Source organism: Falco biarmicus, chromosome 3 (genome assembly GCF_023638135.1).
Source record: "Falco biarmicus isolate bFalBia1 chromosome 3, bFalBia1.pri, whole genome shotgun sequence".
Lineage (NCBI taxonomy): Eukaryota > Metazoa > Chordata > Aves > Falconiformes > Falconidae > Falco > Falco biarmicus.
The window spans coordinates 72851875-72877690 of record NC_079290.1 but is presented as its reverse complement, the minus strand read 5'-3'; the positions used below and the strand labels follow the sequence as shown (position 1 = coordinate 72877690).

Below are 25816 nucleotides of genomic sequence, written 5' to 3'. Positions count from 1 at the left end.
GTATTACTTAAGTTGCATACCATCTCTGCAAAGCACGCAGTCACCACTACAAGCTTCTGCTTGATTCATAGTGAAATAATTGGAGCCATACTGATTTACCCCAGGTGACAGTCTGTCCCTTCAAATTCATCAAGAAAAAGACATTTCTCAAGGCTGTAATTTCGGAATAAGAAAATTATTTCTTATAAAGCAATGCTATATACAAGCACTACAATTATTCTTTTTATAAAAGGTGAAATTACTTTTGAGTCTGAAAACAGATCTTTTTTATTCAGAGATTTAATTAAATAAATGACGCCTCAATTAAAGCAGTTCAAAGTGTATCAAATTCTAATTTAAAGTAGCACTTCATGCTACCAGAAGTTTTGGGTACAATTAAAACCCCTGCTGCACTGGCATGAAAGTTTCCAGTCAACAGTTAAACTTGTTATTATGTAACAGGAGTTAAATTATTCAAAATTTATTAAATATTTTGCAACTAATACATTTGGAGGCATGGAAAATGGGAAAACAGATGAATTAGAAAGAGGAGTAAGAAAATGTATGTATGTAAACGAGTCTTTTCTAAAAAAGTTAATGTATCTCTTATCTCCTAAATTCCTCAATATACTTATCACTTCACACATTTCAATGTTTGCATTATATGATCTAAGAAGTCATCTTAGGTGATCTTTTCCTGGATTCCTGAATTCAGAGTTTAACTTTAAATACCTTTTGTCAGTCCAGCTGCTACCAGAAAAACATAAGAAGAAAAATTGAGCTGGATAACAGGGCAAGAAAGGAGAATGACAGGGGTTGCTGCCTCTCTACTACTTTGCTTCTGTGCTATGGCATAAATGGAACTTCTCTTTCTAATGAAAGATATGCAGATTAAAATGATAAAGACTGATCTGAGTGGCAACAGTCTTCCACTCTCTATCCTATGCCAGAACGTACCACCTCCTTAGCCCTGCAACGGACTGAATAGAAGTAACGTAGCATGATACAAATTTGAGAGGTCTCTGGAAAGCATCGTGAACTCATTTCAGTTTTCTGCCCCAAATTTCCCTGTATTCTGTTATTGGACATTTGTGTTTCAGAATGGTCTTCCCTCTCTAGCACAATGTCCGCATTTATTTAAATTACATCACCCTGTAAATTGTTATTCAGTTTTCCTTTTGCTTTCTTTAAGGCTTGTATAATCCCACCCCTCACAGATAACTTTTGCAAAATTCATCAGTGTAACATCGCTGCATTTTTACATCAGCTATTTCCAAGATTAGACAGCATGATCCCAAGGGAAGGGCACAAGCATTTCCACAAGGGATACAGTTCTTAAATTTTCAGCATTTATGTTGTTGATTACAACAACAAAGTAGGTTGTTCAAGCTTTAGCAGCCAATGTGGATCCATATGTGATTGTGTACTCCCAACAGACACTGATCTCCCAAAAATCACCTCAGATGTGTGATACATAAACATCTATAGCAAGATCCACACTAATTATTGGTGGATACACTGAAATTCACCTAGACATCTAAGCAAAGGGCACTGAAAGATCTGTTGCCTTTCCAACATACTGGCATCATTTTTATGTGAAAATCTTTTCAACAGTATGATGAACTGCCTTCCCAGAAGATGATCTGCAGGGCACTGTACTTCATTACTTCTTTATTCCCTAATGTCTTCCACTATGAGTGAGAAAATAGTACTTAAAACTTCTTAGTGGCAGCACTGTTGTAACAACAGGCCCCAAGATCTGCAGCCCAAAGCTCACAGTCACAGGTGTTATCTCTTACTAGGCCAACTAATACAGTGGAGAAAAGTAAGATTTTTCCAGGCACTCAAGCAACTCTTCTGAAATTATTTCAAAGATAAAAACAAGCTGAGAGAAACTACTCAGGTTTTAATTAGAAATACATTGGTCAGACCAACTCTTAAAGAAAAAGGAGACTTCAATGAGGGAAGAGGACAATGAAGTGGCTTTGTCTACAGGCAAGAGACAGATCATTTATAACCCAGGGAGCAGTTATGTGGGACAGAAAAGGAGGAAAGATTATCATGTGCCAATGAATCAGTATGAGTCCATCGCTTTTGGGGGTCCAGCGGAGTTATAAATTTTAGCTCCCATTCTCATCTTTGAAAAGCAACCAGTAGCTCCTTCAAAATCAGGACTGATAGATGAGAGACAAATTGACTATTCGTGGAAACTGTTTAGGCATTGATAGTTGCATGCTTTTCTTTTTCTGATTTTTGTCTTCCAGAAATTTCAACTGAAGCATGAACAACTTTGCGATTTCATTATTATTGATATTTACTGATTAAATATATATATTACTTGCTGTTGCCATATAAGACATCACAGGACAAGACAGCAAACGCAGTATTTTTATACTCTGGCCATTTTTGTTTCTTCAGGCATAACTTCAACAAGAATCTTATTAAAAGGTGCAAAGAAAACAAACCAAAGAAAAACGAGCTGTTTGGAGATTACACAAACCAAAAGTTGAGAAATTTTGCTCTTGGTTACGTATTCTAACATTTTCAGAATACCAGACATTAGAACTAAACCACCAAATTATATGCTTTCTTTCTCTTGCTCTCTGAAATGTAATGTTTCCCTGTGTGAAAAAATCCATGCGTTTTACAAGTGTATCATATCTTCTGTTCCGATGCTGCTTTCTAACTCGTGTCTCTGCAGATTCTGAAGATTTAAAATCTTAATCCTTAAAAATTTTGTAGGAAGCAGTTGTTAAGTTCCAAATCCACGCACAAAAATGGGAAAGTCATGAGGTTAAAGCTATTCCAGGAAATTGGTAGTTAAGTCAGAGCAAATAACATGGCCTGCCCTTAGGAGCAAAACCTGGCTTTGGTAATGACAACTTAATGTTCGTACCATTTAAAAATAACACCTTGTGAGGCAGCCCAGATATACACATACTGTTGTCATCAGCAGATCCTGGTACAAATTATCTCATGTTCTGCACTCAGGTTGTGCCTTTGCAGTGAAACTAGCTGTTCCACTTTAGAGTAAAGCCCAGGAATAACTAATATAAAACATGGGACTCAAATCAGGTCCATAGAAAGAAATGAGTAGAAATCAAAATAACAGTGCAGATCTACCCTAAGATCAAGTATTACATTTATTGTTTTTAAATTAGAATAAAATTAATAATAAAGCAAACATCATGGTTTATTATCAGGGTTGACCTTTTGTGGACTTTTAATTAAAAGGAAGTCTCGTGGAGTTGAGAAGTTTCCACTACTGTAACAGGTGTTCATTCATTTTAGGCTGTGCAATGTCTCCATGACTAAGACAATTTGGAAGTACAAAAATTTACATTTCTCTGTACCTTTACAACATGTCCATTGCCAACGATTTGAGCACACTGCAAATCAGACAGAGTGGATGAAGGAGTTGACTGGACCGGACTATGCTGTTGGTTGGGTTTCTGTTCAGGTAAGCCTGCTGCTTTTCTTCTTTGGGCTGCAATCTGAGACAAAACGTTATCTGCACTGCCACCTATGAAAAAAACAAAATAAAAACAGAGTCAAGGAAATCATCACTTAAAAATATTTGTTAATTCTTAATTCACGTCTCTCTACCACTCTCTTTTAAAAACTGACTGGATGAAGGGAGAGAATCTTAAGGTTCAGACCTATTCAGCACCTTTCATGAAAGGGAACAAAAAAATCAGCCACAGAAAAGAGAAGCCAGCCTTGTCTATACACACACAGAACTGACTTTCATAGGCTTGGATATAGGTTCCATGAGCTGCTTCACTATACTGTCTTTAGAGCTGCCAGACCACAATGCTTGCTGCTTTGTTTTTAATTGAAAACAGATTTTTATTTTTAAGCAAGCAACATAGGTAAGAGACAGCTCAATGAAACATATGTTGCAATGAACAAGTGTCCACCTGAAACCATCATGGGTGGACTCAATAAAATCAACATGTTTTTTCTGAGGCAAGGACTAACCTACTCTGGAGTCTAGTCCTGTTCCAACAAAGTTTATAGAAGTTTTGCTTATACAGCAGTAGGAGCTCTCAGAAAAGGTTTAGTACTGTCATCACAAACACTAATTTTTTAGCTGAACCAGTTAGAAATTACTTTCTTATTAAAAATAAAAGCAGCATGGTACCTGATCTGTTATGCAGTTCTCCTCCATGCCTGTTAATTCCCGGAATGTTATTGGATCCACCAGAAGAATGAGGAGAATGGTTGAAGTTGTTGGAATTTGAAGGAGATGCAGGTCTTCTTGCAAATGTTGGTAATTTGACTGGTCTAGTACCTTTGCTAACAGATGTCTGCAAAATAAGAAGAAAAAAATTTTTATCTTTCTTCTTTAAGCAAAGCAAAGATAAAACTTCAACTGCTATTTTACTTATTGTTAAGTTCTGAAACTTCCCCTGAAGAAGAAAATGGGTATCAGAAACACTCTTACTTTACATATACATATATATTAAATATATATTTATGTAAATATATATACACTGAATATATATATATTCCACAAACGAAATGACACCATAATAAAGGCATTAACTCTCCTTAACCTTTGGCCAACAAAAAATAAGCATATACAATGCACCTGAGATATAATACACACAATATTACAAGCGGGGGGTGGGGTGGGGTGGTAAAAAAGTGACCATATGTGAAACTTCTTTCCTGCATAATCACGGTTTTGTCTCTCCCATCTTACAAAACAGCTACCACTTCTCATCTATCATATCCCTGTTTCTTACTAACTACGCTGCAATAAGTGACATGAACTTTCTCTCCAACAACTGCATTTTCATATGCCCTTCAATCTAAACATCTACAGGTACCATTTTATTGACTATTGTTAACTAAGGCACTAATGATCTTGCTATACACTAGCCAAATCCTTAGCCATATCCACATCCTCCTTCAATTCTTTTCTTTTAGACCACTGGCCACTGCCAACCATGTGACATATGGCTCTTGCAGCTCAGCTTCTTCAGGTTTCTTATCCTGTTTCTCAAATTAGTTCTTCAAACTCTGACTTAGTAGGTTTCTCTCCTCCCTACTCCCATAGGAAAACCCTTCTTTCCCCACAGAAGGATCCATGTATGACTAGTCCTCCCCTAATTACCCTGCTCCTCACTTTATGTACAGGTGCCAATAATCCACTTACGTTATTACAATCAGCCTTTTTAGGATGATGAACACTTACCTTCCTGTGGTATATCACTTCCTTTCTAGTATTCCACCTCATTCCACCTAAATCACCTCTACTCATATTAAGATAACTTCCACTTAAAAAAAGAAGACAGAAAAAAAAATCCTCCTAAAATGTCTTCATTGTCCTATTTCTAGAACTGACGTGAAATACAGTTCTGGACTAGTAAAATAATGTCAGGGCAGTAAGCACTTCTTTTCTCCTACTAACTATGAAAGCAAAGGCTGTCCTTGTTGTTCTGCTTCCTGTCTCAATACAAATTGAGTTAATTTTCCTTTTGGTTTGCATTTTCACTAAAAACATCACAGAAACCTTCTACAAAAAATCATAATTTATTCAGACTTTTTTCCCTTTTTAAAGTACTTGCACTGTAAGGCTCTACACCTTCAAACCCACGTGATCACTAATTCCTACAATTCTATCTATTTCTAATCCTTCAGAATGTTAGATCTGTATATTTATGTCTTACTGATACTTCTTACTTCTTCCCTCCCCCTAATTCCTAAAAACTGAGAAACTTTCATTATTTTCTTCTGCCCCTAGTCTTCCTCCAAATCAGAGCAGTTTCTGCCAAACTCCAATGACTGTACCTACTTTGGCAACTAGAATATATAGATGGAACCTCCAGCCCCTTTAGCAGTTCGCAGCAAATTCATCAGGGCTCAACTTTTTTCTGGTTAACGGCAAAGAAATTGTTTTATTTCATACAAAACTATTGTTCCATTTATGTTCCTTCCACAGAGGTGTGTATTCTTCCTAAACAGCTGAGCTTAAAAGGACAAGCCACTACTGAGACACAAGATTTAAAGTAATTTCTAGGCAGAAACACCATGTGCCTCACCAGTCAGCATGGCCTGGACGTAACACAGTACTTGCACACGTTTTACTTACTACATCAGAGTTCCCACTGCTGTTAAAATCATGCTTGATTGCTCTCTGTGGCCAGGCAGTTCTCATCTGTTCACCTTTGCCTTCTTTGCTGAGTCGTGTTCGGTCAGAATTCCAAAGCTCAAAACTTGAGGGTGGTAAGAAAGGAGGTATCACTGCTTTCAGTTTATCGCTGGGCAGCCTGGTAAATGGAGCACTACTTCTCAGCTGGGAGAGGGAAAAAAAGAACAGGAAAAAGAAAAGAGCCTCTTCTTAAGAAAGATTACTGAAAGCTGATGATATAGTTTCAAAATTGTAAGTTAAATAGAAAGACGGAGACAAATGCATTTTTAAACAAAATAAAATGGAAATGAGAGATAAAAGTAGTATTTGTGAAGATGTACAACACGTAATAAGAAAGAGAATCCAATGGACATTCTGGCACCTCAGTATGCTCATTCATTTAATACAATGAATATAGTTCATCAAGTGGCAGAAAACGTCTCTTCCTTCATTGGACTGAATCTTGATTCAAATTGTTTTTAACAGGAATGTTAACAACTGATTTCCAAAGAAATAACAAGGCAGTCCTCTCTGTATTCCCAGGACACCTGGAAACAGTGGACAACTGTCAGCTCCTGCTGTATGTGTTCTCCAGAAAGAGAAAAAACTAAAACAACTGATTTGGCTTCCTGGAGTTCTGTCTTGTCAGTCATATCAAAAATTTCTCAATCTTCTTAAAAAAAGAACATAAAGGATAACCAGGTAATGACATCTTGAGGGAACAAGCTGTAGGGGAATTTAAAGCTACAGCACAACAAATGAAGAAACAGAATAATACAAATCAATATTCCAAATTAAGTATTTAATGGTTGCCTCTACTAATAATTTCTCATTTTCGTGTTATACTATGTTCCATCCATGTTTTCCTCACAGCATACTGCTTGGAACAACTAATTAGTTGCTGGCATCTATTTACTAATTCATTGCTAATCATACAAAGGTATGGATAACTCTTGAAACAAGTCAGTACTTGTGAACAGCTTCTATACCATACTACTTGTAGTACTTCTAGTCTAAGAACTACTGATGTATTCACAGCCTGTCAGTTCCTGTCTAGTGACTATGAACAAATGACAGCTCTCTTCCTAATAGTGAGTTGGACAGGAGGTAAAAAAAAAAAGGGGGGGGAGGGGGGAGCTGCATGACCTTCTCAATTGGTCTGAACACACCAAGAACACTGTGACATACCATGGTTGTCAGTAATTCATCATCCTTTCCTCCTTTTGCAGTGTTTACACCTGAAAAATATATAAATAAGCTTTTATTATTTACACGCTCCTACTTTTGTCCTCAAGAAGAGCTTACTATTTTCAAACATTCAACAGCTTTACCCCCTCAGAAAGCACACAGAACCAAGTTTTCCAGTGACACTGCCATGTACCTAAATTCAAGTTAAGCCAATAGTCTAATTCACATCAGAAACTGGGAGGGGGTTTGCACGGAGAGCTGTACAATTTCAATAGATGTGCTTTACGATTTGGGCTTTTCCAATACCTCTTCTCAGAATTATTTTTTTGTTTCTTTAAATAAATTGGTTTTCATTACATAAATTAGTTTATCAAAGATACCAAATACTTTTGAGTGACCTGTTTCTACTATTCAATTTAATGGTGCTTGCTACAGGACACTAATATAAAAATAGTAGCATTTTCCTGCTTAAATGATGCTGCACTCAGCGTTCAGCATGATCAACAGTCAGGAATACAAACACCTCTCTGTTTATATACTAAAAATACATTATGTGTCTTTTCAGTTATATTAAGCCAAATAAAAACTAAATCAGTAAATTAGAAATAGTATCATCTTGAGTATGCCACAAGAGCTCACTTCCCACAAGACAACTCTGGCTTTACCGCTAGCTTTGTTATTTGTGATCCAAGCTGTAGCAGCATCAAGGTTTGCAGAAGTGTCCGTATCACCCTTTGAAACTGCTTTTATGGTGGAATTTAATGATGGTTCAGGCTCATCAGGAAAAGGTGCAAACTGATTGGAAGGAAATCCATGGCGTAATGTCTGAGTCAACTTCAGCTTGCGGAATCGATTGGACATCCTGCTCCACCAGGACTAGATTGATAAGAAGACACAACAATTTAGTTCCAACTAAAAGAAAAAAAGAGGAAAAGAAACGTACAATTAAATAATCCTTACAGCAGTGATAGATCTGTCAGGGAGTTTTTAAGATAAACTACAAAAGCAACATTAAAGTGGTTTGCAATTATCAATGGATCCTTAGTACCTTCTACTACTTAATTATGAGGTCTATTTCTAGGCACTGAAATGCTTCAGTGCAGACTCTTCCTTAAAAGTCTTCCTTTTGCCTTGCCATCTGACAAAAAGAAAGCTAGCTGAACACATGCTACGTTTCATAAAACCAGGAAGCACTGTCAATGAGGAATTCGGAACACACACCCCAAAAATATCCCAGTTACATACTAGATCCAAAGCACTTAGCAATGACTTTCTCTGCTTCAAACATTACAGGAAATAATGCATTGGTTATCTAAGACTGAATATATTTACCTTTAGACCTCCTTTGTCATCTGGCAACATTGGGACATTTAAGGATTGCCTACTTCTGGAACAAGGCAAAGACGATCTATTGTTCAGCTTACTCTTGTCTTTGTCTACTTGCATGCATGCTGATGCCAGTAACCGTACAAGCTCTGTGTCTAAAATAAAACAAATTAAGAAAACCTTTAGTCTGTTTTGCTTTCCCAAATTATGACTGATATGCTGACACTTCCCCTATAAATCCTGTAAGGGAGTAATTGATTTAGCTCTCAAATGCAAAAGCAGATGAATCCCCAAAACCTTTTTTCCTGACCTGTTTCCTATACCTTCTTCCCACGCAGTGGGCTAGTGTCTTACCATCACTGCTCTAAAAGGTATTTATCAATATAAATAAGCATGCTATTCTGTCAGAATCAGTCATGTGTGACCAAGTGAACTGCCTTCTCTTGCAGTTTGCAGAAGCTGTGATGCTGCCTTTCCTCACCTGACACAGAAGACAGTAGAGAAAAATGAATGTTCTTTCTTCCAAGTGTAGGTTGCAGAAAAGAAGCTTGAAATTAAATCCCAAAGAGAAAGGAGATGTTCAGCCTGGACAATGAAGGGATTGAAAAGACAAGGCAAGAAACAAGGTGGACAAAAAAGGTAGAAAAAAAAAGAAGGAAGAGGAAGAAAAAAGAATGTGTGTGAGAACAGGACAGGAAAGCAAAAAAATCTGTAAATCTGTATTTCATACAGAGGTCAGGAAAGACTTTCAGGAGGGCAGATAAAACTGACATATATATATATATACACACACAGGTAACAAGACAAACCACTCTGTCCTACAAGAAGCTAGTTATAAAACAATTCACTGTATTTATTTTCTAAAATTGCATACTATTAGTCATCTACTTTTGATAAAGGAAAGGTATCTGCTAGTGACCAAAAACACCGTAATGAGTAAATACAGAGAAAACAAACTAATTCCATCAGCAGTAGTGCTGGCTTCAGACAAAAGCAATTCAGATACCAGGCAAGGTTAACAATAACAAATTATATTACAACAAACACTAAATGTGTTTCATTGAAGTCTCCCCAAAACATGCTGCCCTTTTCTAAAGCATTCCCATTAAAAAAACAAAAACAAAACTGAACCCTGAAGTGTGATTTACTTTCAGCCTTTACAGACCTAGTTGGGAGGTTCAGCCAGGAGTTCACTAGCTTTGTTCTCATTGCACTCTCTTTATCCTGCCCCTTTACTGCTGTTCAGAGTGGAAACTTCTAGCTCCAGTTCATATCTGTGCTAATAACACTACAGAATACCTGGGCCACCGCTGTCAAATGCCACTGAACTGGTTCTGGTGATACAAATGACACAGTTTGAAGCATCTTCAAAAACAAACAAAAGAGGAATGCACAAAATCTGTTATCCCATAGATGTATACACTTGTCTAACCAATTAACTCAAAACCCACCATTTTCAGGCAGTATCCAGCTTGGACCTCGAAATACACTTCCTAGCAACTTTAATGTATTTTCTAAATTGGAAAGGATGTTTATCTGTTTATGTTGTACATTTCCTCAGTGCTCTTTGAAATAACATACCTGGATCATTCAGCAGCATTATCAGGTCAAAAGCTGTGTATCCATTTTTGGCACGAAGATTGACGTCAGCTCCTTGATTTAACAAATACTTTACAATGTTTTTGTTTCTTTAAGGGAAGAAAAAAAGGCATTGCTCATGTTAAGAAAACAAAACCAAACCCCTAATACTCCATTTTCATCCACTTATACCAATGCTCCTCAATTAGAGATCAGAGTTCTTACCTTTTCTATAGCTAACCAAGTCTCAAATTTATTCACAAGCCATTCAGAAGCTCCCATGATTCCTTTGTTAGTTGCAGTTTACTCACTATGAATCACACTAATCAACATGCACAAAGTTAGCCTAAAAACCCTAATGCGAGTAGTAAGTTTCTTAAGCTGACTCTTTGGAACTGACTCTGGAATTTGTTGCCAAACACCTTCACAAGCAAATGCCATTAAGGCCTAAGGCAAAAAAAGCAGATGGAAAGACAAAGGTCAGTCCAGTACTCATCATACACCATCATTCTTCCATTCAGTACTTCCCATACAATTTCATATTCAGAACAGGTAAGAAATTGCATACAGAAAAGCTGAATTGACTGAAGATAATTCATAAACTCCAAACAGTACTTCTGTTAATTAGAGATATAAATTATACAATTGAAAATGCACATTATCACTTCCTTGAGGTGTTTCAAATGCAAACCAAATCAGCATTAAATGATAACAAACACAGATGCCTTCCAACAAAAGCTCATAAAAGCTAGCTGCACAAAAGGAACTCGCCATCCCATTCCCATTAGCCTCTCTCCCTTCTCATACACCTGAATAAATAAACAGGACTTGCCTCATGAGTTAAAAACAATACTGTAATTCAGCCTACAAAATATGTGAACAGACAACAGAGCTAGGAAAAATACATTTAATACAAAACTCCTCTTGAGCAGAGACTGACTGTATAAAACAAACTCCAACATGCATAAGCAACATAGACCAAAAATGTTCTGAAGTATCAACAGGTCACTGCGAATTCTAATACTGAGGCTGACAAACCAATCTCAACCTCTCCACTTCAGAGCATTCCTTCTTATCGTAGAAATTTTTCAGTTCTGAACTCACTCCAGATAAAGACAACCTAAAATGGAGGAAGAGTGTTTCTCCTCTCTTAACAAAAATTCTGTTTATCCCTACCACAGCTCCTCTGCATACTTCCCATTACTTTTCTTCCTTAAAACTCCATGATCCCGCCATCCTGCTTTTCAGTACTGCACTTTGAGGGCACAGAGACACATCCTTTAGCACCCCTGGCTCACACAGACCTTGCCTACTCCCTCCTTCAAACCAGAGACGCTCCACACCACTGCTGCTCCTGAGAAAGGGCTAGCTGAGCCGCTGCAGAGGCCAGAGATTTCCAGTTGTTACAAAAACTCACAACTGTCCCATGCCAACCAAGCAGAAAGGCTAGAATGCAAAGTATAGAATTAGAAGGGTAAACATTTATTCATGCGCATGAGGTGCCCCAGCCAAGTTGGGGCACCCCAAATGTGGTTTTACAGAGGCTTCTTGTATACTTGTGTGCATTCAGTGATTAGTCACATCTAATGTGTTTCACTGAAGTCTCCCCAATGAGACTGCACAAACAAACAAACAAAAAAGAAAGAGAACACAATTCACGGAACACCAACACTACCAATCATAGTGAAAATCATTATTTTAGTCATGATCATCATAGTACTAATCATAGTAAAACTTTGCAAAGCAACTGTATTTCTGCAGCTTTCTTGCTGCTTGTCTCACTGATCCAGATGTCCCTGGAGTCAGTCTTGCTATCACTACTTATCTATGGAGAGCTTTAAGTTTCCAAGAAGCCAAGTCCTTACTTCCAGGGATGGGATGTCCTTTTGGTCCTTCTACTGAGCTGGTGTCCTTTAGTTGTTTTACTTAAGCATGAACAATACCAAAGTCTCCAGTAAAATTCCTCTACTTCAAGTATAAAGTATGTTAACAAAGCTAATAGAATTTCATACTATAAAGACTAATTGATAAAGGGAACTTTCATAACACAGTCCTCCAGGAAACTGAAAGGGCCATATCCGAACACATGCAGCACTCTGCTGGCATATACACTTCCACAGACAAGAGAAGTGCCCATGTACCGGTAAGGGGACATGTCAGCAGCTCTTGCACATCCCATCACCACCGGATGCTTCTACTGTAGCTGTGCACTGGGGTGGCTCCTGGTAAGTGAAATGGCCACACTGGGAAAACTGAGTTTTAGGCACTTCTGTGAAATGCCTATCCCTACTATCAGCATTGCATTGGTGAGGAAGCACAGAATCTCATCTTATGTAGGTACCAGGAACTAATTCAGAAAAATTTTCACAAAGCAATGACCTGACCTCCTATTTTTCTCCTTGGTTGTGCTTTCATAGTCCAGTGAGATCTGCTGGCTAAAAATAAAGGCTGGAGCAGAATATCTGCATTTGTACAATTAATGCGAACATTACTAGGAGTGAAGTGAATCTTCACCTTGCTGAGACCTTCAGCTACAACAGAGAACAGTTCACCTTCCTAAACCAAATATCCTGTATTCAGACAATGCCAAACATATGACAGACACTATATTTGAAGTACCAGGCCAGTTTTTGGGGTCTGACTCTTAAGTGCCTACCTGCATTTAGAAAGTACCTTTAGAGAAAACAACATCCAGTTCCCCAGTGGGCACATTTCAGAAAATTCCATGAAAACTAAAGGCTGGATAGGGGAACATAAAAATGGGTTTAAGAGTGGAAAGTATGGCACATAGAAGGGTGATTGCCTTGAAGTTTCACAACTTGATGCAGCCTACAATCCTAGCAGGGGGCAATACCATCTTACAAAACACTAAAAAACGTCAAAGGATGGAAGTTGAAATGAGCACCAAAACTCTTAGTGCCTGCCTGGAGCACTACATTCCCAGCACTTAATGAGCCACCTCCAAGTTCCCAAATGTGCCACTCATTCTGAAACCCAAAGAGCATTCAGATTTGCTCTGAAAAGCTGAAGGCAGTGCAAGAGTCATGGAAAACTGAGGTCATAAGTCTCTCAGTTTCTTGTAAGACCCCTCTGCTTCCAGAGTCAGTGTCAGAAAGATTTATTCTATTGGGATGTAAGAAGAATGAAACTACTTTACTGCTAGATCCAAAGACAGCATATATCTTACCCATGGTATGTGGCCTGCATTAGTGCTGTCCAGCCATGAACATTATCCTGTTTGTCAATATCACCATTTTTCTCAACAAGGAGCTGAACAAGGGGCAGCTGTCCAGTTACAGCTGCAATCATTAATGGAGATGCTCCATCAACATTGGTAATATTGACCTGACTTGGGTCTTCATCAACGATCTCTTTAACCAGCTGGAAGTTTCCTGCAAAACAGTGATAAAACATAATCTACATAAGCAACAGAGAACTGCTTAGCCACTGAATTAATATGTATTTTGCTTTGCTGACACTGGTCTACATGTAGTGGAATTAAAACAGAAAAAATAAAGTACTAGAGCAACTGCAATATATTTGTACTGATCTTTGGTCTTCCAGGCTATATAAAACTGTGGCATAAGCAGGAGGCACTGTTTTCCCGCATTTTCCCTACCTGTACACTTATAGTACAATCCCGTTACAAGAATCATTTTCTAAAATGAACAACTAAGCTTAATAGCTGTATAAACTGCAGTGCATCCCACATGTGAAGACACAAGTAGGCAATATTTCTATTAAATTGTCATAAGATGATGTCATGAAAGGAAAATTGACGAGGCTGAGACACTATGAATTGTGCTTCAGCAGGATGAAGATCCCTGTTCCATTTCCATAGGCTGAAATCACAGCAAGCAACAATTTCAGAATCAAAGACAGTGGGTACAAAGGCACTCAAAAGATAGTGGAGGCCACCCCTTGCCTTAAGTAGGCAGAACAACACCCTGTGTCACACTAACCTGTGAGTCCTTTCAAAGGTGGTTCACTGATTCTAAAAACCTCTACTGATACAATTCCACGACCTCCCAAGGAATTTATCTATTCCAGTCCTCAACTTTTCTATATTCAGAAAGTGTTTTTTTTAATTCTGCCTCCAATATTTAAACTAAATCTCCAAGGCAAAAGTTCCCTACTCCTTGCTCAAGCGTAACGTGTTATTCCTGTCATCTTTCTAGTTCTTGAAACTTGAACATAATGTTCAGGTTCCCATATGAAGAGGCTGGCAGTCACCAAGTTCATGTCTAGATTACGAAAAGCAGTATAAAATATGCTACTGAACATATTTTAACTAAGTTGTGGGCTTTTTTCTAAATATTAGTAGAACTAGGAACAAGCAGTTTTTAAAAATGTATGACATAGATAGGGTTATCTTAAGCAGAGATCTTAAGCTCACCCACCTCCCTTACTTTTTTGATGACATATGCCAGGAAAAAGAAGGCAAGAAGTTAACAGGAAAAAAAAGACCTTTGTGACCGAATATGTACCGCTGCAGGAACAGAGTAAAAAGAAGCAAGTCATCAACTGCCACGCAAATGGAAAAAATCTCACCTTTAAAAAAAACCTTCAGATGGTAAACTGCTTCAAGACATGGGCTGCCTTCAACTCAATCATAGGCATGAACACTTTCCTTGGAAAACCAGTCAAAACCCCACACAAACCCTGCAGGCAGCTGAATGCACTTGCTGAAACCAACACCCACCCAATTTCTTGGAACAGGGAAGATACAAAAGCACAGGACTACATTTTTTATGTCCCTGTTTAGCAAAAGGCAGCAGGTGGCTTTAACACAGACCGGCAGCACAGAATTTGTTAAATAGAAACCCTGGAACCTACAGAGATTCCACAATTGTTTGAAATCTGGCCTGGACACTTCTTAACCTATTGAGTTGCTTTTTAGCAGCGTTGCTATCTGTAGCCAAGTATTTCAGAAAAAATCAAAAGGAGTATGCCACACAATATCCATTTGGCTCATCCACTAAGACTACTTCTGACCCAGCACTAACATTTCTAAATCTCAAACTAAAAGTCACAGCAGTGCAAACAGGCAGATGAACTCTCTAACAGACCTGAGGCCTTCTCAGGAAGAGGTTTTGGCAGCTTACGTGTGAAGAGTTGACATTTAAGAGAGCGCTCCTGGTACTGCTGCCTATCACCTCTTTCTTGTCCACTATTATGTCTGCCCATTTCCAGGTCTGGTAGCCTGAAAACCCTGAAGCTCCTAGAAGATGACTTACAATGGTTACTTGAAAAGCAACTGTTACACTGGTGTACAAAACTCAGGATATGAACTGAACACTAAGGCCAGGCTTAACCATTTAAAACACACCTCTAACTTCTCAACAGGAATGCAGCAACAATAAAACTTGCAAGATAATTGTTGATATAAAGATGCATTTCTGAAATCCAATTGGACAGATGTTCAGAAAAAATGGATTTTCCTTCATAAAATCCACTCATTTGCAAATAATAATAACAAAAAGAAGATCCATCAGAAACTGTGGAAGTTGCTAACTCAGAGGTCTCTTCAGGGTGCAGGTCCCTGTTGAAAGCAAGAAGGTGAACCACACCAAAGGCTTTACTATTATGTTACAGTCAGGAGTAGGTACATGGGCAAAAAAGCTGGAATGAGGGGCAGCTGCACTCAACTCTAAACCTTACTTATTCTGTATGCACGTATCACAGGCAGGAGGGGGAGACTCAGCTTTCAGAGCAATATGATCAGATTTTCTATGCCACAGACACAGAAAACACAGCAACAGTAAGGATTCGGTCCACTGCACGTGCAAGGCTGTACTACCAAAGTTTTCTCTTTGTCTGCGGTATCTTAGTCCCAAGTAAGGGCACGCTGACTGAAGAAGTGATTCCCCCCTTAGGTATCATGACTTCATTAAACATAAGATTTCATCTCATATGGGAATTACATCTTCCAATATTAAAAATAAATAAATATTACATAGATCAATCAGGAACTTTGCTTTACTACTGAGTGACTATTTTTTTTCAGACTGTCTGCATAGGTAGGAATGCCAGCCATAGGCTAAATGTACTATCAAATAGCTGAAAACATTTAAAAGTCAAAATACCAACTATAAATCAGGTAAGGTTCAAACACTGAATCTCTCTAACCTGTCAAAGAGATTGCAAACAGTGTGGAGTTTTCTGACCTGCGACATTATCAGGAACCTAAACAAAAACTGAATAAAACCATTTCCCATGTCAAAGCCATCAGATAGCAAGTCTCAGGCCAAACCCTTCACTTCAGCACTTTTTCCTATGCTGGAAAATCCAGGGAAATAGGTAACCAGAAAGCAGCTTGCCATCCACCAGGAGCCTGGAACAATAAATCAACAGGATGGCACTGGCTCTTTCTGTTTGCCACAGAAGAGTTTTACCAGTTGTGTGCTCATGGAAGTCACTCTTGGTCATGGGAGAACAGGCAAAATCTAAGACACTTACTCTTTTCTTGAGACAACTTTCAAGAGCAATTACAATGCTCATGTGGAATAGAAGCCAGCATATTCTTTGCACCAACTAGCACTTTTGTTTTCATACTTCAAGTTTATGAGGAAGGAAAAAAAAAATCATATTAAAGGTAGCATGGTCTTGCAGTAACTGGAACTACAACATAACACTGTTTTGGCATAAAGGGCACAACCAGAAGTTGATAAAGATTTTCTCATATTGGAACGTAAAGGAAAATAAACTGCAGACATAAATGTATTTTTAAAATTAAAAGAAGAACAAGGAAAAAACAAAGTCACATGTAAAAACAGAACATGTCTTGGTTTCCCATATTAGTAAACAAACATGCTCTGAAGTTACAAGAACTGGACACAGCGCAAGAATCCTCTCAGTACCTACCCAATTTCAAAGCATGAAAGACATCAGGTTGCCTCTTTTCTGTATCTGGGAAAAATATAAATATTTCCATTAGCAGCCATCAAAAAAGCAAAAAAATTATAGTAATTTTTTTATAGCAGAAAGTATTAAATTTACATAAAGGTACTATAAAACTTACATTTAGACATACATTTAATAAGAACAAAGAAAGCATTGATAACCTGTTTATTCCCTTTGTGAAGAATCACTCACCTGTATGGTTCTCTGTGCAGAGCTAACTATAATATACAAACTATAATAAAGCACCAGTATAGGCTTTTGCCTTTTAACTTCCATTCTCTATCAGAAGACTGTATTTGAAACTTTCGTGTTTCCTGCCTGGAAGACTAAAATATCAATTAAGGAACCACAGGATGGTTCTGTGGTCTGGTGTAATCCTCTGTACAACTGCAAACACTCAAATAATACAGGATTATTTTGAAAGGTGACTCAAAAGGAGTTTTACAATTTTACAAGCTGTTCCACTTTTTTTTCCTCTTCAGTATTACCAGGTTAATTTGTGAAGGTCACAAAAATAAATAGGGATGATTGAACTACACACCTTGGTATCTGTGCATTAATCAATATCCTTCAACTCCCAGATCACCATCCCCATAATAAGAACAGCAATTATTATAATTTTTAGTATTTTTAGTGAAGAATCATTCCCTTCACGTCTTCAAAGTGCTTTGAAACTGCTGATACTATGTAAGATGAGGAAAAAATAGTGACATGATTTTGCACCTTCCACTCAAGCCAGAAAAATATATCCTTTTCCATCTTCCAGAACACTACTGACACTACAGAATCAATGGGGTAAAAAGATTTTAAGGAAAACAAGGAGACATTGAGAGATTTCCTGAGCTGGATACTGCTTTTTTTATGGTAATACATAAAAGGTTGATCTTCATAGCTTGACTACAAATGAAGTAATTTGAAAATGCTGAGCAAAAGCCTAGAAAACCATAAGAACCTTTTATTTAAGACTGGGAAAGAGAACAGTGGGTCCTACGTTTTCTCCTGATTCAGAAACTGCTCTTACAGAAGGAACTATGTATGAGCTCACCATTAGAAAACTGATTTCAAAAGAGTTGTTTAGGACAACCAGCGCCTGTACTTGGCATGTGAAAAGCCCGTACGAAAGGCAGCCTCAGGGAGCAGGAGACCACAAGGAGATGCCAGAAGGAAGGGGGTTCCTCCAGGTAAGCCAAAGCAAGAACAGAGGCAGAACACAGGCAACACCCAGGCCATTTTGGTTAGTTCTGACTTTGCTACTGAAAACAGCCCCGAAAAGAGAGTTGCTTTCTTTTGGGATGCAATTTGCCCTATCTATGGCAATGGGATCAGAAGACAAGTTCCTTTTCTGCTGCCTTCTTGACAAGAGAAAGGGTGGGGGTTTTTCTTCCCAGAATACACAAGACTTCAGTGCTAGGAGACTGAAGCTATGGTCAAAAATGAATGCAGAAATTTGTCTGGAAGCTTAACATTTTTACCCCTCCTCATCCCTATTAGTTACTACCCTTCTGCTGATGGAAACTCCCCCTCAGCAGAGGTGATAGGAACATTCATCTGCTTTAATCCACTCTCCTAGCTTAAACAGACTTCTTCAATACACTATATTATATGAATACAAAGACTTTCAATCAGGCCAACTCTGCCTGCACATCCATTCTGTATGTGCACTGTATGGGCAAGGTATAAAGCACTGCACTAGTGAACTGCACTGATTCTCTGTGTGTACTGTAACTGACTGATGTCTATTCCTCAGAGACTGATCACGAGCAAATGTCTACAGTCAGCCGGTTCTGTCTGGCAGCATGGCTGTATGACAGCCCTAGCTCCAACTTAACCTATGAGCCAACATCTAAGTTAACACCTTCTCCAAAGCAGAAACAAATGTCAGATTTTTGTCCTTGCTTCTGAAAGTATCAGAGAAGCTTGACCTGCAAGAATGACACCAAATGTGAATAAAACCCAAGAATTTTGGGTATTGTGGACATGTCCATATGGCAGTATAATGTAGACATAATTAGGTAAGATTTAAATAAGCCTGTCTCATATTATAAGTGGCAAAGAGCTTACAGTGGGCTATTCTACTCTACAGGCTTTCTGCCACCATGGCTGGGTGGGCGGTAGCACCTGGAAAAGGTTCTTTCTAGGCTAGCCACATCCTTAGACTTCATAGCCAAGAACTCCAAAGCTGAAGAATCCAGATGCAGCTCTTCCAAACTGTCTTGTTAAGCACCTCCCACCACTGATCTTCATCATAAAGAACAAACATCTCGAAAAGTGTCCCCAGACAGCCACATACAGAAATAAGGTCTCAATCTTTGTAATGACTTATTGATGTTCAAATGTCCAACATGATGTCCAAATCAAACTGCCTGATTTCAGGAACAGATTTAATGTATTTTTGTTAGCATAAACTTCTGAAGAAGGGAAGAGAAGTAAATCCACAATACTTTAACAAAACTAGCATAAGACATTCTTAATATTATTTCATAGAACCGGCTAGAAAGAAAAGCTAATGTGGAAAAATATGTGGGAGTGATAACCGCAATAAGTAAAAACTAAAAAAAAATTAAAGCCTAAATTCATTAACATTTCAAACTGGCAGGTGACAGCAAGTAGGTTTAACCTTTATCTTCAATAAAAACAAAACCTCTAGGTAATTACATCCCAAAAAATTGTCAACAGAATACAAATTTGCTTAGTAGTTAAAAAATGGAAAATTACTGGTAAAGACAGACAATATACCACTCTTTCCTTTGGGTTGAGTGTATGGTACTGGACATACAGGTTAAGACTGAAGGAAAAATTTGTAGTCTGTTTGCTCACATCTTTCTAAGCCTTCAGATTCCCTAGTACAAGATACTACCTCTGCCTACAAAATCCTGGATTTCTTACATCCTTCCATGCTCATGGCTAAAGTTACATGACCACCGCACATTCTTTAATTACAGTCACAAAATGCCTCTTTATCACTTGTCTCGTTCAGTGCACATAACGAATAAATTACAAGACAAAATTAAAAAGCATAAAAGCAGCATTTCTTAACTTCATTTTAATTGAGGTTTGCATTGAAATAATGTTATTTTAATCTAGTTTTGTACATATACAAACAGTGTGTGTGCCTACTCTGTGTGTGTGCACATAAACAGGCATATTCTCATTTGAAGGAAGGAGATTGCTTATAAATTTTAAGTCCTGAAGTCAACTAAGTATTCCCATCTCCTGCAAGGAACATAAAAGTAGGGCACATGCCGACTTGTTATTCATTCACATTAATACTTGGTTTTCTCAGAATACACACTCCACTATCAAAGGGCTCTGAGGAGGTTTCACATATTCAGAGAGAGGTAGAAGAAAATGTTAGGTTAACCTCATCTGGTTTTCTGCAAGTCACAGGCCTTATATGTGACACCAAGTGAAGACAATCCAATCATGAGGTTTAGAAAGGCATTTAACCCTTGATTACACCTCTACTAAGTCACTTCAGGTCTAAGCTTCACTGCAAAATATAGTGTCTTATTTCCCATTTGAATTCTTCTAACTTTAAACAGAGTTTCTTTCTTTGGCTGCCACATAAAAAGGCCCTCCAGTATTGGACATCCTGTGCCCTATGTGGACACTTTATTAATCACACCTCTTAATCACCTCCTCATGAAACCAGACATTTTCAACTTCTTCAGTCTCTCAGGTTTTCTCAGTCTATGATATCCTTTCTGTGATATCCTGGGGTTTTATGTCCCTTTTTTACTGTGATTTCAAGTAGGCCTTTGTAATTTCTTCTTAAATGAGCAACTGGATCGGGTGGTTTAAAAGTAAACATTTAAAATACTTTAAAATGTTTCACATTATTTTTATTGCAGGACAGGGATCTTGTCATGTTAACGTGGAGATAACTTGCTGAAGTTGTGCATTCCTCCCGCACTTGAGGTAGGTGTACTTATTCCAACATTTTCAAGAGTCTAGTTACAAATTATAAAGAACATCATGTACATACAAAATAACTCCTTCGATTTCTAAATACACAATCAAAACTTCAAGAAAGTGAAACAAAAAAACTAATGCTCCATACCTGTCTGGGATCTGATTGTTGTGAGAGATTCCAGGTAGTCCTTCATGTCTTTGTGTTTGAAGCCAACAGAGATTTCAAAAGGTGTTTTATGTAGTACATTCAGGTGATCAGGATTGGCACCTTTCTCCATCAACTGCTGTGCCAAGCTCACCTTTCCACTAACAGCGGCCAGCATTAAAGGACTCCAACCCATAGTCTTCACAGCGTAATTACAATCCGCTCCCCAGTCTAATAACAGATGTACCACTGCCTCGTGTCCATGCTGAGCAGCTGCCATTAGTGGAGTGATATCAGGAAGCTCATCTCTGCTGCTGTTAAGCACACTTGTGCTAAAATGATCATAATTGTCTACAAAAGCTCCAGATTCCAGCAACAATTTCACCATGCTGACGTGGCCACCTCTGGAGGCCATTGTGAGGACACTGGCTCCTAACTTATTCTGTGCATTGAGATCAGCACCATTCTCCAGCAATATGTGAGCCACACTTATGTGTCCAAACCTTGAGAGAAAGAAGTAAGGAGGAGAATTAACACCTTGGATGGCAGAGGCTTCTCAAAAGAAAACCGACATACTCTGAACACAGAAAACTGTTACTAAATCTACTGACTAATATACTGTGAGGGACTACACACATACCACTGAATGTGACAGTGGTCACCTTACTGGAGGGGAGCAATGAACAGCTGAGAACTGTAAAATAAACCATTCCACATGTACCAGTGACCATGCTCATAAACCAGGCACCTATTTAAAAGGATGTTCTGGTAAAGCAGCAAGGTGCTAGCCTCATTTTCAACTGCATAACATCAACATGTAACTTCTATAAACCACAGTGTCACTTTCATCTCTTATTTCCAGGCCTGTATCACATTCAAGAATCAAAGGCAGTTTATTTGCAGAGATCTTAATTAAGCACCCTCATTACTATTGAACAAGTAGAATAAAAACTACTTCAAAGGGTCAATGCTAAAAAAAAAAAAAGAAAACAAAAAAGACCTTTTCATGAACTGGATAGCCAGACTTTGTATTTGCATCATCCCTTGCTTTCCAGTTGTGAACTATCAATGTACCCCCACAATGGAAGAAGGCTCAGGCAAGGCAGGCATGTGCCCACAAAGCTCAGAACAGAAGAGCACAGCCAGTGACGACAGCTGTTGTAAACTAAGCTGAACTTCTCTCAATGTAAAAGGGATTGAAGGGCGCCCTTTGTTTTAGAGAAACAGCTCTATCAGCAGAGTGGGACAACTGTCTGTGTGAATGGCCTTCCCTAAAACAATCAAAACTATTATCCTCCTGAGTCAGTCAGACCAGCATAGGGGAAGTGTCTACACAGCTCAGCCCAACACAGAGCACCAAAACTGAGCAACCCAACAAAACAAATTTTGAAGAGAACATGGGGCATGAGCTGGCTTCCAGCCACATATTCTTCCCTGGCAACTGGGGATGACCAGCATCATGACGGTGAGCATACAGGGACTACTAATGGGCGTGCTGTTTGTCTTGGGTTCAACTGTGTGTTTTGGCTGCTATATTAGGCTTGTGTCATGATTTCAGGAGGCTGCTCTATCACTAGGCTAAACTAAAATCCTATGTAACATCAAATATATTCCAATAAAGAAACTTGGTATTAAAGCCTCCTTATGTCGAGTATCTAAAAGAACTTTGTCAGAGTATTGAACTCTTGACACCAGTTTCACCCGTAACCCAGCCCTGATACCACTTGACTATCAGAGGCTCTGGTAGTTTGCCAGTAAACAAAAGACAGTCATGAAAGCCATACACCCAACCAGCTAGTTAACCATGAGAAAACGGAAACAGTTTACCATTCTTCTGCTGAGGAATCCCCACATTTCAATAAACATAACAGATTGACAAGATGGGTACTTTGGGCTTTTGTCACAGATATCGTACATTACTGTGTGCTTGTGCAGTGTTTAACACCATCAAACTTTGATCCTGGAAGCAGACTTTCTACACTGCAGCAAAGCAAACGTTAGTCGAGGAAATCCCAAAGAACACTACTAAAGCAGACACAAGACCCCTAGTTTCCTTTAACAAAGTACAGAGTTGCAGGCTAAAGCTTTGAGGACCTGTCTAGTCCCTAGGTCTATCCTGGTAGCCTTCACTCCATCACCTCACTAGAGCCTGCAACTCCTGTACATGACTAATTTTATGCATATATGTATCTCCTGTCCAGTTTCAACAGGACTAACCGCAGCCAGAAAAACATGTACATAGTTTGAAACCTACGTCTGTACAAAGACTATGTTTCCTTTTTAGTTATCCATTAAAAAGAAAAAAGAAACATGCTCTTCCACTCCGTGTTTTCTCCCCAGGCTTCAATGATACAGTACTTTTCAAATGGCAGCAAGTAATTTCTTTCAAACAGTGACAGGGCTATAGTGATTTGAGTTTATTGTTTTTAGAGAATGAGCGTACGGTTTTCATTAAGGAAAAAAATATCTAAGAGTGTTTCTGCAATTTTTTTCCTTGGGTTTTTTTTTTAACCTTCATAAAATAACAAAACTGTTGAACCTTGTCTTCCTTGTTCTTACTGGGAAACCAGCTGTGTGACTCATTCTTTGGAACTTTCTATGGGCTTTAACCAAAAGAAGAAACACTGACTTTGAAACAGACTCTTTCCTTCCAAGTATTTTAATCTGTTGTAAACCAACGGGGGGGTGGGGGGGGTGGAAATCCACCAAGAAACTGTTCTCTTCTCAAACATTCAATTCTTATAGGAAAGCGCTGCCCTCCAACCTTGCAAAACACCCCTGTAAACCTGAGGGGTACTTGTATATGTAAAGATAATCACAAACACCAGCATCAGCGATACGGGGACATCCCACAACCCAGCAGTGGGTTACATGAAGCGCAGCACCACTGATGCAGAAAACAATTCAGTTTTGTCATTAAAAGCCTCAGCAATGATTATCCATATCCTCCAGCAACCCGCTTAGGAAAACACAGAAAAGCCAAGTGGAATGAATTCTTTCTTTCTGCTTCAGTATGTTTTATGTCTGAGGTCACTTCAACAGGTAGGGCAAGACACAAACACACCAAAAAATATGACAGAAGAAGTTAGGGGCGTGCGCATATCTTATTTCCACAGAAGGAAAAGATGGAGCAGTGTTTTCATGTTACCTCTGGGATTCTGCACTGGCTATACCCAAGAGAGAGCATGAACAGCTTCGATTACCACATCTTCAATATGGAAAGAGAAAACCTAACGCCCCAGCATAACACTCACCCAGATTTAACCTCGACGACCCCTCCCCACCCCACCCCCCCGGGAAGGTAACAGGTGGCCACTCGGACGCCCCCGGGGTAACGGCCGCTACACGGGTGAGTGACCGCGGCCTACAACATGGCGGCTGCCCCCGCTCTCCCGCACGCCGGCCCGCCTGCAGCCCCCAGCGCTCCCGGGCGCCCTCCGCCGGCCCGGGACGTGTCATTTTGAGGGCGGAGGAGCCTGGCGGCGGCGCCTTACCCGCCCTGCAAGTGACTAGGCCGATGCCCCGCAACGAGGCGGGATGGCGGCCAGAGACAACCCCCCCGCCCGGCCCGATCCCTCCCCTACCTGGCCGCTTGCATGAGGGGGCTCCATCCGTAGTGGTTCCTGCTCTGCACCGAGGCCCCCTTCCGCAGCAGGAACCGCACCAGCTGCTCGTGGCCCCCTGCCGCGGCGAACTGCAGCCCCGTGTTGCCGGCCTCGTCCGTGCAGTCCACGGGCACGGCGGGGGCCGGCGGGGCGGACGGTTCGCCGCGGGGCTCCGCCGCCGCCTCCTCGGTACCGCAGGAGGAGGGGGCCGCCGGGTCGGCGGTGCCGCCGCCGGGCAGCCCCAAGAGGCGCCGGGCGGTGTCGCAGTCGCCCTGCTCGCAGGCGCGGAGGAAGAGCTGGACCTGGGGGGGCACTCCGCACTCCCCCATGGGCAGCGCCGGCCAGCCCTGAGCAGCTCGGCCGCCGGCGGCTCGGCGGCCGCCGGGAAGGGAGCGGGAGGAGGGGACTCCGCCGGCGGGAGGAGGGCGGCCGCTGCGCCCCGGCCGCTCTCACACGGCGGGGAGGGGAAGCCGGGCTGGGCCGCACGCCACGCTGCTGCAGCCGGCGAGGGGCCGCCGCGCCTGGGCGGGAGGCGGCGGTGTCACCGCTCCTCGTCGCAGCCAGCGCCTGGGTCACCACAGCTCCTGCCCCTTCCCCAGGTGCTTCCTGTCATCCACTCGCCTCCGGGCTGCCGCCGTTTGCCTTGCCGCGTTCCCGCTACCATTACTGACTCCTTACAAAGAAGCGGCTCTGCATTGTGTGTGTTTCTGCCTGTGGTCATCGCAGCAAGCCTTGCCTGTAGGGCTGCAGGGCGTATTCCCTCTTACCCGACGCAGTAACCCCTTTTTCTCGCTTCACAACGGGATTTCTATGGCCTAGCGTGGTCCCTCTGTCAGCCCCACTCTGCGTTCACGATACTTCAGCCTTACTTACACCTTCCTACTTTCTTTCAGCTCCAAACCAGCCTCTTCTGTCACAGAGACACAGAATTCACAGTTGAGTCATTCCCCAACCGACACATTTCCTACCCCCTGAGAGCACTGATCAGTTAGTCATTTAAGCATAAAATTTGGATTTCTTGTGATCTTCAGCTTCAGCCTC

General features: G+C 40.1%; 1 protein-coding gene across 6 annotated transcripts in view; it reads right to left on the bottom strand.

Annotated features, from left to right (window-relative positions):
* ANKS6 (ankyrin repeat and sterile alpha motif domain containing 6) overlaps positions 1–25209 on the bottom strand; it is a 38866-nt gene extending 13657 nt beyond the window's left edge. For 3 of the 6 annotated variants that reach the window (XR_008820829.1, XM_056332192.1, XM_056332190.1), the window contains exons 1-11: positions 24755–25209; positions 21174–21673; positions 17075–17119; positions 13398–13602; positions 10214–10320; positions 8639–8787; positions 7972–8182; positions 7307–7356; positions 6080–6283; positions 4124–4289; positions 3333–3502 (exon numbers count right to left, since the gene is read on the bottom strand). Coding sequence is in view for 4 of the 6 variants with exons in the window: in XM_056332192.1 (XP_056188167.1) it covers positions 3333–3502; positions 4124–4289; positions 6080–6283; positions 7307–7356; positions 7972–8182; positions 8639–8787; positions 10214–10320; positions 13398–13602; positions 17075–17119; positions 21174–21673; positions 24755–25104 (2157 nt within the window). In the remaining 2 variants the exon portion in view is untranslated. The remainder of the gene's footprint in view (positions 1–3332; positions 3503–4123; positions 4290–6079; positions 6284–7306; positions 7357–7971; positions 8183–8638; positions 8788–10213; positions 10321–13397; positions 13603–17074; positions 17120–21173; positions 21674–24754) is intronic. The other 3 variants (XR_008820830.1, XM_056332193.1, XM_056332194.1) reach the window with 1 other exon arrangement.
* Between the last annotated feature and the right edge of the window lie 607 nt (positions 25210–25816).